At 52.7% G+C, this 13,340-nt stretch overlaps 1 protein-coding gene across 5 annotated transcripts in view; it reads right to left on the bottom strand.

Moving 5' to 3' along the window:
• Positions 1-628: 628 nt before the first annotated feature.
• SLC43A2 (solute carrier family 43 member 2) overlaps positions 629-13,340 on the bottom strand; it is a 41,085-nt gene continuing 28,373 nt past the window's right edge. For 4 of the 5 annotated variants that reach the window (XM_074320643.1, XM_019755501.2, XM_074320644.1 and 1 more), the window contains exons 10-14: positions 11,463-11,601; positions 9,935-10,064; positions 7,931-8,004; positions 6,594-6,717; positions 629-6,081 (exon numbers count right to left, since the gene is read on the bottom strand). In XM_074320643.1, coding sequence (XP_074176744.1) covers positions 5,920-6,081; positions 6,594-6,717; positions 7,931-8,004; positions 9,935-10,064; positions 11,463-11,601 — 629 coding nt within the window. In that variant the 3' untranslated portion in view covers positions 629-5,919. The remainder of the gene's footprint in view (positions 6,082-6,593; positions 6,718-7,930; positions 8,005-9,934; positions 10,065-11,462; positions 11,602-13,340) is intronic. The other variant, XM_074320645.1, reaches the window with a different exon arrangement.

The raw sequence follows: 13,340 nt of genomic DNA, 5'->3' as shown, positions 1-13,340 counted from the left end.
GACATCCATCTAGCATCTCTCTGCCCTGGATACTGTGCAGGCGGCGGAGAGGAGGCGGTGGGGGGGACATTGTTCATCCCTTCCCCAGCTGGTGCCCAAGGCCATCCATCTCTCTCTCTCTCCCCTCGGCCTCAAGCTTCCTCCGTCCCAGCAGGGTCAGGGCCCAGGCCTCAGACGATCAGGCTGCCACCTCCCTCACTGGCGGTGAGGCTTCTCTGGTATGTGTGTGGGGCAGGCAGTTGCTCTCTCTCCTTCTGCCACTGCCCAGGGCCCTGGCAGGAGTGTGGCCAGCTTGGCTGGAAATCTGTAGGAGGAACAGTCATGCCCATGGCCACTGCCTTAAGATAAAAGAAAAGGCGCAAGGATGAGCTCCGTCCTTTAGAAACAGAATTCATCAGCAGCCCTGTCTTCCCCCCCAAGACGCCCCTTACTCTCTCCTTTCCTCACCTCTTCAAATGGCCGTGCAGAGACCAAACCAGCAAAGCTGGGCCATGGCAGAGGATGTCCAGGGGAGGGGGTGGGGGCGAGGGAGCACAGTTTGGACAAGTAACAGGGAATCTGGGCAAGGGACAAACAGCAAGGGATGTGTGACACAGGGAGAAAGACATGGCACTGAGGAGAAAGCAGGTCTTGTCATTCTCAGCATACATTTATTGAGTGCTTACTGTGTGCCAGGAAGTAAGCCAGGTGCTAGAAACAGCAAGGAGGCAGGCAGAGTCAGGGTCCCCTAGCAGGTCTTCAGTGACACTGTACTGACCCTGGTTATCACAGGCACAACTTTGGGGGCCTGGGCTATGTCCTTGGACAGGTCCTGCCTAGGCCTTTCCAGCAACAAAAAGGGAGTCAGCGAGGAAAGACCCTCTCCCTCTTCTCCATTCAGGTAGAGGCACACGGACAACCCCTACGCACTTCTCTAAACATGTTAACACCTGACACGCCTGAAATATATCTCATACCTCAACCCACGCATACACACATGTGGCGCGCGCACACTCACACACATGCGCTTGTACACACACACACACAAACACACACACACACACACACACACACACACACACAAGCACACACACACAAGCACACGCACGGCCAAGCAGTTTTATAAGGAGGTGGTGTGGAGCTGCTACCTACATGCCATGATTTGAGTCACCTCCCTCAACATAAATCTGTCGGAGCGCCTGAATATCCACCATTTGGAGATTATCTTAAGAAACTTTTTGGCCAAGTGTGTTATCAAAATGTGAGACATAAAAGTGAACAAGGGCACAACATCTTAAGGCTTTTGCTTGGAGAGAGGTTCAGAGAGGAGTAGGGTCAGCAGAAACAGACCGCACTTCCTTTCTTGGCCACGAGGTCAGAGTTGCCTAAAGTAGGTGTCCTACTATACAAGTAGGGGTAGAGGGGTGGGGGTGGCCCTTGTTCCCTCTGCTATCTGCACTCCTCTAGGGTCATACAAATTATGCTGTCACTTGTTAAGTGCCTATGGAGAGCTAGGTATACTACTGTGCAATTGCTTTACATCTGTGTTCATCGAGCCTCACAGTAAGGATATTAGCTCCCTTTACATATAAGGAAACTGAGGCTCAAGACTTGCCTAAGGTCACTGCAGTATGTGGGGTGAGGCTTCTAACCTCTGCTCTTCCCCTCGGCCCAGGAAGACGGCACCTCACTCTGGGGATAGATCGGGGACTGGGAGCTGCTAGGGGCCCCCAGTGCAGTCTCGGATTGGCCCGGGAGGCTGAGAACGACTAACTTCAGAGCTGTGGAGACTAAGGGACACGGACGGTAGCTCCATACTGGCAGACCACGCCCGTGGAGGATGCTGTTTCTCCTTCCTGACGCTTGGGAAGCTCCGTCCTCACTCCTGGACTTGGACAGTGAGTCAGGACATGGGCTGGCTCTGCCTGCAGAGCCCACCTGCTCACTCTGACCACCCCCCTCCCCAGGGGAAGGCTGCGTCTTGTGGAAAACCAATCTCTCACTTTGGGGGTCCTGGGCTCCTAACCTCACAATCTGCACTTGGGGAAAATGGGCTGCCACCCTTGAGTTGGGCCCCTGGTAATTGGAATAGACGAGGCGCCTATTAAGAGCCCATGATAACCCATCATATTATTCTCCAGAGGGCGGGAGCTGTTCCTAAAACAGCCCCTGCAGCTCCATCCTCTCAGAGTTCTCTGACAGGCAGTCCTCACCATAAAATGCCTACAGCTTGACCCCTCCTCCGATCACCTACCCAGTTGCCTATCTGCTCCAATTCACACAGGCTGACATGCAAGTCCATCAAAAGCCCCTCTGGGCGGAATGTGTTTGTGCTGCTTTCTGGGACTGTCCTGCACGTGTACCCCAAATACTGGATGTCCCCCCATTTTCAGTGTCCTTGGGGTCCAGGGCAGTGTGAGACACTCCTCAGACTGCACAGAGCAGGGTCAGGAGGAGGGCTTGAGTAGAAGTTCTTGGGACAGGCTGATACTGGTTATGAGAGTGGAAAGGAGATGGAGCAAATCAGAAAGGCACCCACAAGAGGCTGCAACCCCATCTGTATTTTTTAGGCGAGTTGGAACCTTCCCTAGTTCTGGCCCAGGCAGCGGGAGCTGCAGGCAGAGGCCAGGAAGGTTTGGAGAAAGCCAACAAAGAACCACCTAGACCCGACTCCAGAGAGACTAGTGAGGAGAGGGGTTCCTGGCAATGCTTCTGAGACTGGCTCAACCCCCTTTTTCACTCTGATTGAAACCACCCGCCGGGCATCACTTCCCACTCTTGCCCACCAGGAGCCTGGAGGACAAGGAGGAAGGTGGAGGGCCATGGCCACTTGGTGCCCAGTGCCTTTGACCAGCCCATGGTTCCTTTCCCATTCCAGGGCACTCCTCTCAGGGGTTAGGGTGGCCAGAGAACTGCTTCCCTAAGAACCCATCAGCCTCCAGGGCTAAGACGACTTTCCTGAGTAGAAGAAATCATCTTGTTCTCCAAGGAGTCTCTTGGCTCCAAGAAAGTGGTGCCTGGGTTTGCTTCCCTTCCTCAGGCCTTTCTGCTCCCAAAGCCTGGTGGCCCCTGGGGCTACTGCTCCAAAAGGAATGTCCTCATCTAGAGGGCTTTCTTTGGTTACTCCAGAGATGTGAAGACCCATATGCAAGTCCTGGCTTTAATCTTGAGTAAATTACTCCACCTCTCTGGGCCTCAATTTTTTCCAACTGTAAAACAGAAATGATAGTATCTATTTAACTCTTGGATTTGTTATCATGATTCAATGATGATAATAGGAAAATATGTAACCCATCAACTCTGTACGTCAGAGCAGAATGACCGGCCCCTGACAAGGGGGTGGGGGTGCCGTTGGTAGCCGACACATCTGGTACCCTGCTCCCATTTTCATGACTCTAAAATCCCCACACACTGTTGGCCCTAGACTGATTTCCACCCTGAACTCATTTCTCAATGCCTGCTTCTTTCCACCAAGTGCCCACACCCTGCAGGTGGCTGGGGGACAGCAGCTCCTAGTTCGGCTGGGGGCTGGGCCTGGGCGCTGCTGGGGGTAGCACAGGCCATGTCTGTAACCTCAGTGTTTTCACAGCAGAAGGGCCCTTGCTAATCAACATGTCCCTAAACTGCACTCCTGTCAGTGGGTCTCAAACTTTGGGGGGGAGTGGGGAGACACCAGAATCACCAAGTAGGGCTCAGCAACATATAGGCTGCAGATTCCCTCTATATCAGTGTTAAGACCAGGAGTCTACATGTTGAACAAGCACCAAGGAGCTCCAGCTGCGGGTGGTCACTGGGGCACACACAGAGGATGGCTCTGATTGTTAAAACCATCCCTCCGCAGCCTACCACACCTCCTGGAGAGCCGCAAAGCCCATGATACGCCAAAAAGTGCCGCAAGTGCTTGCTGCGAAGAAACATGCTGGACTAACGCAGCATTTCCCAAATTTGACAACAAAACTTTTGTTTTTTGATTAGAATAACCATTAGCATCGCCCATAACTAGTATTCTGAGAAATGCTTTGGGAAATGTTGATCTCGGTCTCTCTCCTTTTAAAAAAATGTTTTAAACAAATATTTTTTGTTTTTTATTATTTCGATGGACTGAAAAGCCTAGGAAGATTAGGTGTGTTCAAGGTGCTCAACTACTGACACGGAATTCGAATTTGCGCCTGGGTCTGTCCCTTCCTGTTCTCTATCCATTCCCCCACCACATTCTGCCTCTTGTCTCTTTGAGCCTGAGGCGCGCCTGGGGTCAACCTGTGTCTTGAATTCAGGAGGAACACCCAGGATAGTGGACCAGTGACAGGAAATTGGAGTCAGGGAGAAAAGGGGGTCAGGATTGGCCCGTTTGGCTGGGAGAAGCAGCAGAGGAAGGGGTGGCCCACCCTTCTAAGATGTCTGCACAAGCCCAGTTTATTAGGGGATGGGGTGGAAGAGTAACGTCTTTTCCTGGCCCACTGCCCCTTCCAAGATGGCAATCATCCAGAGAGACGGTGAGCAGCTGGGTACGACTGAAGCTGGTCGGTGGCAGAAAACCTTGTCTTGCTTTTTCTCCTCAAGCTCAAAACAGGCACATGTAGCCCTTAATTGATGTGCTACCAGGGACAACCCTTACCAGGAGGAAAATGGATTTATTGCTTTATAAAAAGGAGTCTGATAAAACTTAAAAGAAAAACAAAACTATAAGCCTAAAAATCCACCCACCCCTTTCAGCGCTCCCAGAAATTTCCAGACACATTTCTGGGGGCAGTTCAGGTGGGTGGATTTGGTAAACCAGGCCGGCCTGGCAGAGGAAGGGGGCAGCCTCTCTCACGTAAACAGCTTCAGGGCCTTGGAGGAGTCTGCCAGCAGGGGGCACTGTGGCGCCACAGCCTCAGACAAGCTGCGGAACGAGCCAGGTTGGCTCTAGGGTGCTGAGCTTGGGGCAGGCCTGGCTGGCTCCTGGGTGGCTCTGGGAGAGTGAGAGCAGATACTCAGAGCCCACACCTTACCACCACCCCCACACATCTCTCACACATATCACATGTACACACCCACACATACACACACCCCTAAGCCCCTCACATTCTACCCTCCACTCAGGCCTGCACCTCCATGTCTGTCATCTGCAGCCTCACTTCCACCCCCACAAAAACAGCTGTGTGTATGGGTGGGAGGAGGGGGTGCCCCTTTAATTCCCTCCAGGTCACAGACTGGATGAAGGGTGGCAGTGGAAACTTACTCCCCGCGTAGGCCCTGCGGGAGGAGGTGTGCGACTGCTGCTCAGCTTCGTCCATGGCTCTGAGCCTCCTATGACCATCCCGCCCTCCATCCCCTCCCCAGGCTTTAAGCCAGGGGGGCTCCTCCACAGGCCTCTACTCGGAGGACAGGTCACGGACAGGCCACAGGGGGCTGGAATTACAAAGGAGTTAGCACCAACAACAGGAAGCGGGTCCTTCCTTCCTCAGGCAGCTTCAGACTGGCCAGGGGGGAGGTGAGGGGCCAGGCGAGGGGGGTGCAGACAGTGCAAGCCTTTGTCCTCAGGCAGGCGTGGTCAGCGGGCATGCAGCCGAGGGGCAGATGGTGGACAGTGGATGGCAGACCCCTCTGCTTTGGCAAGAGGCAGAATCCAGATACTTGAGGGTGAGAGCCTATCTGCTGGGAGTCCTCCTGGCTCCTCCTGCAGGCACCATGGAGCCTCAAGGCTCCAGGGCTCCTCAAAGGTGGCAGAGCAAAGCCTAAGGCAGCCCCTGTTTCCAGCAATGGGAGAATCACATGTCCAAGCCCTCTCCCGTCCTTCCATAGCAGAGCTGCAGGACCAAGGCCCTGGGAAGGAGCATGGACTTCCATATGGTGAAGGAGAGGTTCCTGGGGGTGCATGGAGGTCCTCTGGGGTGGGGAGGAGGACACTGATGAGTCACTGAAGCAAGGGCAGGAGGTCACAGTTCTGAGGTATGAGCACTACACGAAAGCCTCCTGGTTGGATGAGCCATTGAGCTTGAGGAAAAGCTTGTCGTCTTCCCTCTTCTGCTGCAGCTGCTTCTCCAGCTGGCTCCGGTACCAGATGAGGTAGAGGGGAAGGCAGAACCCCAGCATGCTCACGCCAAGCAGCCCCACATTCACCTGGGGTGGCAGGGATGAGAGTTGCCATCACATGGGGCACGGGACCAGGTGGGGGCTGTGGTCTTTTGCAGAGCCCAGCTCAAGACCCTTTCTCACATGTATGTTGGGGACAGGGGAGAAGGTCATAGAAAAGGAGGAAAAACTGAAACTGGAATGTTTAAGAGGCTACAGGGCCACATTCCAGCACCAGAATTCCCGTTGTCTGTAGGCTACCCAGCAGCCCTCAGGGCCGGCCCTCCCCACTCCACCCCACCTCAGACCTACTGATCTGAAATCTCCCGGGGTGGGGCATGGACAGCAAGGAGGTTCTATTTATCCCAAAATCAGGTCCAGAAAGGACACTTTTCTTCTTCTGCCTGGCCACCATTCACAAAAGGACAGTGAATTAATTTAACCAAAGTTCCCAAACTGCCTGTCCTCGGGGCTCTGGAAGCCCGAGAGCAATGCCTCCCAGCTCCCCATCAGCAGAGTGGGCAGATGCCCATAACCCACTGCCCCCTGGCCCTTCTTACCCAAAGAGGGTCTCCGTTGAGGGGACCCATCATGGCCAGAAACAGGGGCTGCTGCAGGAGGGCAAAGAGTGCGCTGACCAGAGACTGCAGTCCTGTGAGGCTGCCAAATTGGGTGGAAGGGTACCTGCCGGGGAAATAGAGAACCTGTCACCACAGGTGCCACTCTCAGGCTTTACAAATGCTCCTTGGCCTCAGCCTGGCCCCAGGTACATTGGTGTCCCCACGCTGCACCTTGCTACCAGAGAAGAGGCAGGTGACAGCCTCAGAGAATGGCAGGGTGCTCACCTTCAGATTATTTTTTGTTGAGCAGTTTTGCAAAGTGAATTTCCCTGTCAGACCATCTGAGGCCCCAGACTCTTGGGAGAAACCCCCCTACCCATGTGTGCCCTGGGCCTGTGGGTGTCTGGCTAAGCTGAGTGGAAAGTGTGGTGCCAGCAGGAGTCTGCAGTTTGGGAAACAGGCCCAGGAAGAAGGTTGGAGGTTAGGCCTGGCTCTGCTGCGCCCTCATCCAGAGGAGCATTGTGTAATCACGGAAATGCAGCATCACAGCTCTCGGCCGACTCCCTCAGACCCTGCCAGGGCAGCCGCAACTTCCTCCAGGCCTGGGCGGGTGGGGGACACGCAGACCTGGAATGACCCCCATGCAATGCTGGGGAGAGAGATCTGACAAAATCTCAGAAAACATCAGGCTTTGGGGCCTGAGAGGTGGGAAGGGGCTCCCAGCAGGAAACAAGCTGGTCTTTAGTCCGAGAGAGACAGCAGATGGTGTTTGGATTCCAGTTTTTGAGCCAAGCCCTGGCCCAAGGAGGAAGAACACTGGTTCCTAATGCATGGGAGGCAGGTTTCATTTTAACCAAGGCCTGAGAAAGCTGTGGGCAGAATCAGGCCCCACGAGATTCTGGGTGAGAACTGTCGGATACATTCTGGGCTCAGTTAGCCATGTCTCTTCCCCTATGAAGGGCCATTTAATGTGAACATTTAGCTCTGGGCAGCCGGAACGAATCCCTGGCCTTCCCATGAACAACCAGAGGCAGCCAGGACTCGGCTGAGCGGCAGCCCCCAAGGCAATGAGCTGCCCAGGGCACTGATTCTGCTTGGGAGAGCTGACTTCATGTTAAATGCCAAGACTTGCAGGCACCCAACTGTCTGCCCACTGACCTACCTCCCGCCAGGTATGGCCTTCCCCTGACACAACCAACAGAAGCTCTGGTACCTGACCCTTGTTGCAAGATGCACCCTGAGGGCAGGCTGGCCCCCCTCATGACCTCAGTTCCACCATGAACCCCCCTTAAGTCATTCCCTCAGTCACCAGGCCGCCCGCAGCTCCCAGGACTTACACAGCGGCGTACAGGCCCCCAATGGCAGAGTGAATGAATCCTCGTACAATTGTGTGCAGGATGAAGGAGAGGATCTGAGGGAAGGAGAGCAGAGCGTGAGCAGAAGATTGTGACAACCCTCTCCTCCCCTCACCCCACAGTTCCTGGAGTCCTATGCAGTGGGAGCAATGGCAACCTGGAGGTGGCTTGTACCAGCTCTCCAGGGCCAATTCCTGAATGTTTAGGAATTTCCCAAGCCAGTTGTTAAAATTTTATAAACTTGCAATTAAACAAATTAAAAATAAAGGTAATGAATACTCAAAACATCACTTCCTAATTATTTTACTGTTTGGCTATTATCTGTGCTCTTATGGTTTTTTATGGCGTGCACGCGCGCACACGCACACACACACACACACACACACACACACACCATATGATGGTGTGTTACTGTGACTCTCTTTCCAACTCCACAATTGGTGACATCATAGATTGAAATTAGCCATGAGAGTATTTACACCATGGAAATTGGCAAATGTTAAAAAATCAGGGCACCCCCACCCCGACCTAGAGCCTGTTGTTAAATATGTATTGGCAGCACTAAGCAGGTCACTAATCACGACTGGCTCTCCTGCCTTTGCTGACATGAGGTCTCCCTGCCTGGTCACTCAGGCCCTACTGTCCCCTCCCTAGGAAAGCTCTGCTTCTGCCGGCAGGCTTACAAGCCCTGAGAAGCACTTGTTCATGATTTGAAAGGCTTGAGAGCTGTCCACTGTGCCACATGACCCTTTGTTCTTCCATGTGCAGCCTTGCCATCCTGCTCAGAAGCTAGGACCTGCTCTGAGGAATGCGGGAGGTGGGGGGGCCGGGGCCTCTCTCTGCAGTGCTGAAAGAGGGCTGCACCCGAATGTACGGGCACATACTTGGACAAGCTCCCCTTTCCACTTCAAAAGCCTTGTTGGTTTTTCATAACTTTGCTTTTAATGAGAACTAAACAAACAAACAAAAACCAAAAACAGATGACTGTCTCCACTAAGAACTGTCCCCCGATTGAACAAGGTGGTCCAGGCAAGGGTCTGTCAGTCTTGCAGAGAGGGCAGCTCCCAGGAGACCGGGAGGGCACCAGGGAGGTAACAACACTCCTACCTGGAAGTGGTACAAGTTTCCAATTGTTTACTCTGATCTGCACGCACAGTGTCGGCACATACAAGCGATAGTACCCGTGGGTGGTGTGCACACCTGGGTATTCAATGTACCTCAACACGTGGCCACTTGTAAAAAAGAAGGGACTCTTGCTTTCCTCCTGGACCTGGCCCAAGATACCATCTGGCCTTGGGCTACACCCATCTGGAGGCAATGCCATCCCTCACGTCCTTTCCAAGTTCGTAAACTTGGGGGTTGGGACTAGAACACTTTCATGGACCTAAGGGTGGAGTCGGGCAGGTGACTAAAATCTACCTCGCTCACAATCTCTGCCAAAAGTCAAGTTTCAAAAGCATCAGAAATCTTGTGGAATGGAATTAAACTTTTGAACCCAGATGCCAAGCAACAATCACAATCTTTTCCCACTCTCTACAATTAGAGACCCTGTAGGCACGCTTGTATCTGTTTAGTTCCCATCAATGCCACAGATTAGCCAGACCTCTTTGGACATCAGATTTCAGCTATTTGAGCAATGCAAAATAAGTAACCATGCTACCCAACATAGTTCTGGAAAATAGTATGACGGTGGTATTCACGGTATGCAAATGCACAAAAGACCAAGAGGAATGATATGCCTTTGTAAAGAAGAGTCTTCTGTGAAAGGCAATCCCAGTGTTATTTACAGCTCACTCCCAGCAACAAGCACACAGCCTGGTAGGTAAGAGGCGCTTGGTATATAACAGGGGGCTGGTTAGTTTGTTGGTGGAATTAAATGAACGAAAAGTTACCATTCTCTTTGTTGATGGCTTTCATGACACATCATGCACCTTTTAGTCTCATTATCCCCTACCTCACCTGGCCTCTCCCTCTCCCCACACCCACCTGTAGAGGCAGGTTGGGGATGAGGCAGGTCACCCCAAAGCCCACGAGCAGCAGGTTTGTGAAGGCAAAAGCCCGCATGGCGTTGGTGACCTTCTGGATCTGCCGGTCCCGTTTCTTCTTCTTCTCACCTCTGTGGAGACAGAGCACACACTGCAGCTGGGAGCTCCCTGGAAGAGGATGGGCTTTCCCAAGAAATCAGGCCTGGCAAGTCACAGCTTGTAGACAACTCAAGACTCTGTGACCACCCAAGCACATTTTAGGGACGGGCAGAGCTAGACCAGCACTAGGGACACTCCCATTATACCCTCTTGACTCAGCAGTGGGCCTGAACCTCAGTGGAGAGGTCGGATACAAGATACGGTAATCAGCACACCACACTGCTTCAGTGAAGACGGAGCTCAAATGATGGGGAGGGAAGGAGCAAAGTGTGCCCAAGTTAGGATGTGGCAAAGCCTCATTTCATCACTAGCTTCAACTACATCCAAATCCTGCAGGGAGCTAACGATAAGGCAAATAATAAGCCAAATAAGGGAGTGAGTGGATTTCCCCTTGGGGGGGCAAAGAGGGGTGAAGGAGAAACAAATATGCAGCAGATGGAACCGGAATGGGCACAAATAACCTCTTGGCGGTAGGACCTGACCTAGATAACAAAGCATTCTCTGTAATTATTTCCTTGGCAATCACTATTACTGATTTTAGTCTCACCACCCACACAGACACCCCATGGACAATTGTAGGACATGGAAGAATGAATGCCAAGTGCTAGGAGGTGTGTAAGGAGTCCCAGGCCCACCCCTTCCTCACTATGTGACCTCAGGCGAGTTACTCAAACTCTTAGCTTCAGTTCCCACATCTGTAAAATGGGTATCACACGAGTACACACCTCATCAAAGTGTTGTAAGGCTTAACTGAGATACTGTGCATTAAGTGCTTGGCACAGGGCCTGATACAATAAATAGTAACTTGTTATACTAAGGTGGAGTCACAGAAGACAGCATTTCATTCATCTTCTGATCTTAGAGCCCGATGCTTACAGAAAATAGGGCTCCAGTGTCTTGTTCAATACTCACGATCATGAACAAATCGATTAACACCCCTTAGGGTTCTAGCAACTTACTAGTGCCACTGAGTGGGGTGAGACTTGTAGGCAAGCAGCCCTGCTTACGATCTTTCATCCACTGTGCTTCTCATGCTAAGGATCTGAGTGTGGTCCCAAAAGCAGAATGGGTTGATATCCAGTGTCTGCACACGGACCTTCCTCTGGTTTCCGCCCTTCTTTCATCCAACCCAGTGCTTCCCCAAGTTCAGCGTACCAAAGAATTCCCATGAAGTGACAGCCCTAAGTGCGTGCTGGGCTGAGTGCGCGAGTGTCTTAATGCCCTTGGGAGAGTAGCCGTGAGCACAACCCTCTCGGGCCCCTCCTGCTGACTTTCAAACCTCACCCACCCACCGTGTCCCTGCCTAACAGGGAACGCGGGACTTCTCTCTCCCGAGGCTGGGAGCCGGCGCACAGGTCCTGCCTACGCACTGGCTGGTGTCTTTCTCCTCGGGCTCCTCAGAGGCGTCTTCACACTCCTTCAGCCTCCAGTCCATGATGTAGCCGATGATGGGCGCTGTCAGCAGGCAGAGCAGCTGGAGCACGCCGAAGATGGAGGTGTAGAGGCCAACTGGGGAGGCAGAGGGGCTGTGTCATAAGGGGCTCCTTGCAGAGGACCTGGGGCAGGTGCCAGGCGAAGGCTGAGACCCCACAGACCCCTTCTTTTCACTGTGGGTCTCGAGGGGAGCCCAGAGACCTTCACCTCTGAAACCAAAGCTGGAACAAGAAGTAGGCACCCTATCCTCTTCTCAAAATGCCATGCTTTTTACCAAGAAACAGCTAATGAAATCCAGTATGTTACAATGACCGCCCCCAGAAGCTCCAGGAAACCTCGACGACCTGGGAACCACAAAATTAACCAATGCCTGGGATTGAGGCTTTGCCTAAGTCAGACTGGTCATTAGTTTTCTGCCTTTAGAAATATACCAGGAAGGCACGACTCTCACAGGGGTTCTGACGTAAGGGCTTCAATCTTCAAAGAACCTTAAAATTAAGATGGGACTTTTTGGGCAAATAGAAACTGGAAGTTGACTGCCCCTCCCCCACCCACAGCTCTGGCCATGAGAGGTATCTGGAATTCAAGGCAAAGCGTTTGTTTCTTGGTTGAACAGAGACTGGCTGGGAGGGAATGTTGCAATGTTTCCCGGCAATGTCCCCCTGCTTACCAGTAGCCATCACTGCATCAAGAAAGCAAAGTGAAAAAGCAGAAAGGAGCAAGGTTAGCAACAGCAATCTCAAAGGTTGTGATAGGGAGAGGGGGCATGGAGGCACGCTGGCTCTGGGCCCAGCACACATGCCATTTCCCACCCAGTCCTGAATCTCAGAGCACCCATGGTTGGCTGAGAGGAGATAGAAGAGGGCCGAGCACGGGCACCTGATGACGTCTGCCTGTCTGCTGGGGCCTCAGTCATGTGCAGCTGGTGCCTTGTCACAGGCGGGCTGATGAATCATGCCTATGGCTCGCAGAGGACCATGATGGGGACGTGGTATGGGTGCCGCAAACCTGGCAGAACTCACTGCCGTGGGCCCCTCAGGAACACTGCTCTGTTATAGTTGCACTCCGAGGGCAAGAGAGGTCCAACCACCCACCCTGACCTCCAGCCAACCATGGGTCACCCCGGACAGCCAGAGCTGCTCTCCTGTCCACCCCACCGGCTCCCTGACCCTGAAGCCACCCCTCTGGGCACAGCTGGGGCTGTGGGTGTCCATGCACAACACTTCACAGGAGCAGGAAGGGGAAAAACCAATGCCCTGTCAGCTGCAGATTGAATTTCCTGGCCCAACTTCCTCGACTTCTTGAAACTGGCTTTTTAAATGTGGGAAACAGTTGGAAAAAAATTCCTCTTGGACAGCAAAGGATTTCTCAGACAACTCAAGTAAAAGGCCATGACTCGGCAGCAGGGAGATGTGCTTTCCAAGAGCCAGCGAGGACCCTTCTCTGTACACTTGAGTGTCTCCACCTCTCTGGGCCTGCGAGTTTATAATAGAGGGTGTTCAGACATGATAGATCAGCTTTCCCCAAAGTTCAGCCCACAAATTTCAGTGAGTGTTACGTAATAAAACTATTCCTGTAGCAGAAATTTGGGGAAACATCACTGGACTCAACAAAGCTAAACAGGTTATGTTTTCCTTTAGGGCTCTCTTAGGGCCTTGACCACGTCAGCGTTCATTATGAAATTTTCCAAGGGCACATGACAGTGCTTCCCCATGGCATGCTCCTTTTCACAGGGGAACCACCGTTGTTGGGGTCTCTTTGTCATCCCTCCCTTTTGTTCAGGCTACATTTCTCATGCCCTTTAAAAACTGTGT

Source organism: Rhinolophus sinicus, linkage group LG15, assembly GCF_036562045.2.
Source record: "Rhinolophus sinicus isolate RSC01 linkage group LG15, ASM3656204v1, whole genome shotgun sequence".
NCBI lineage: Eukaryota > Metazoa > Chordata > Mammalia > Chiroptera > Rhinolophidae > Rhinolophus > Rhinolophus sinicus.
This window is presented reverse-complemented; position numbering and strand designations above follow the sequence as displayed.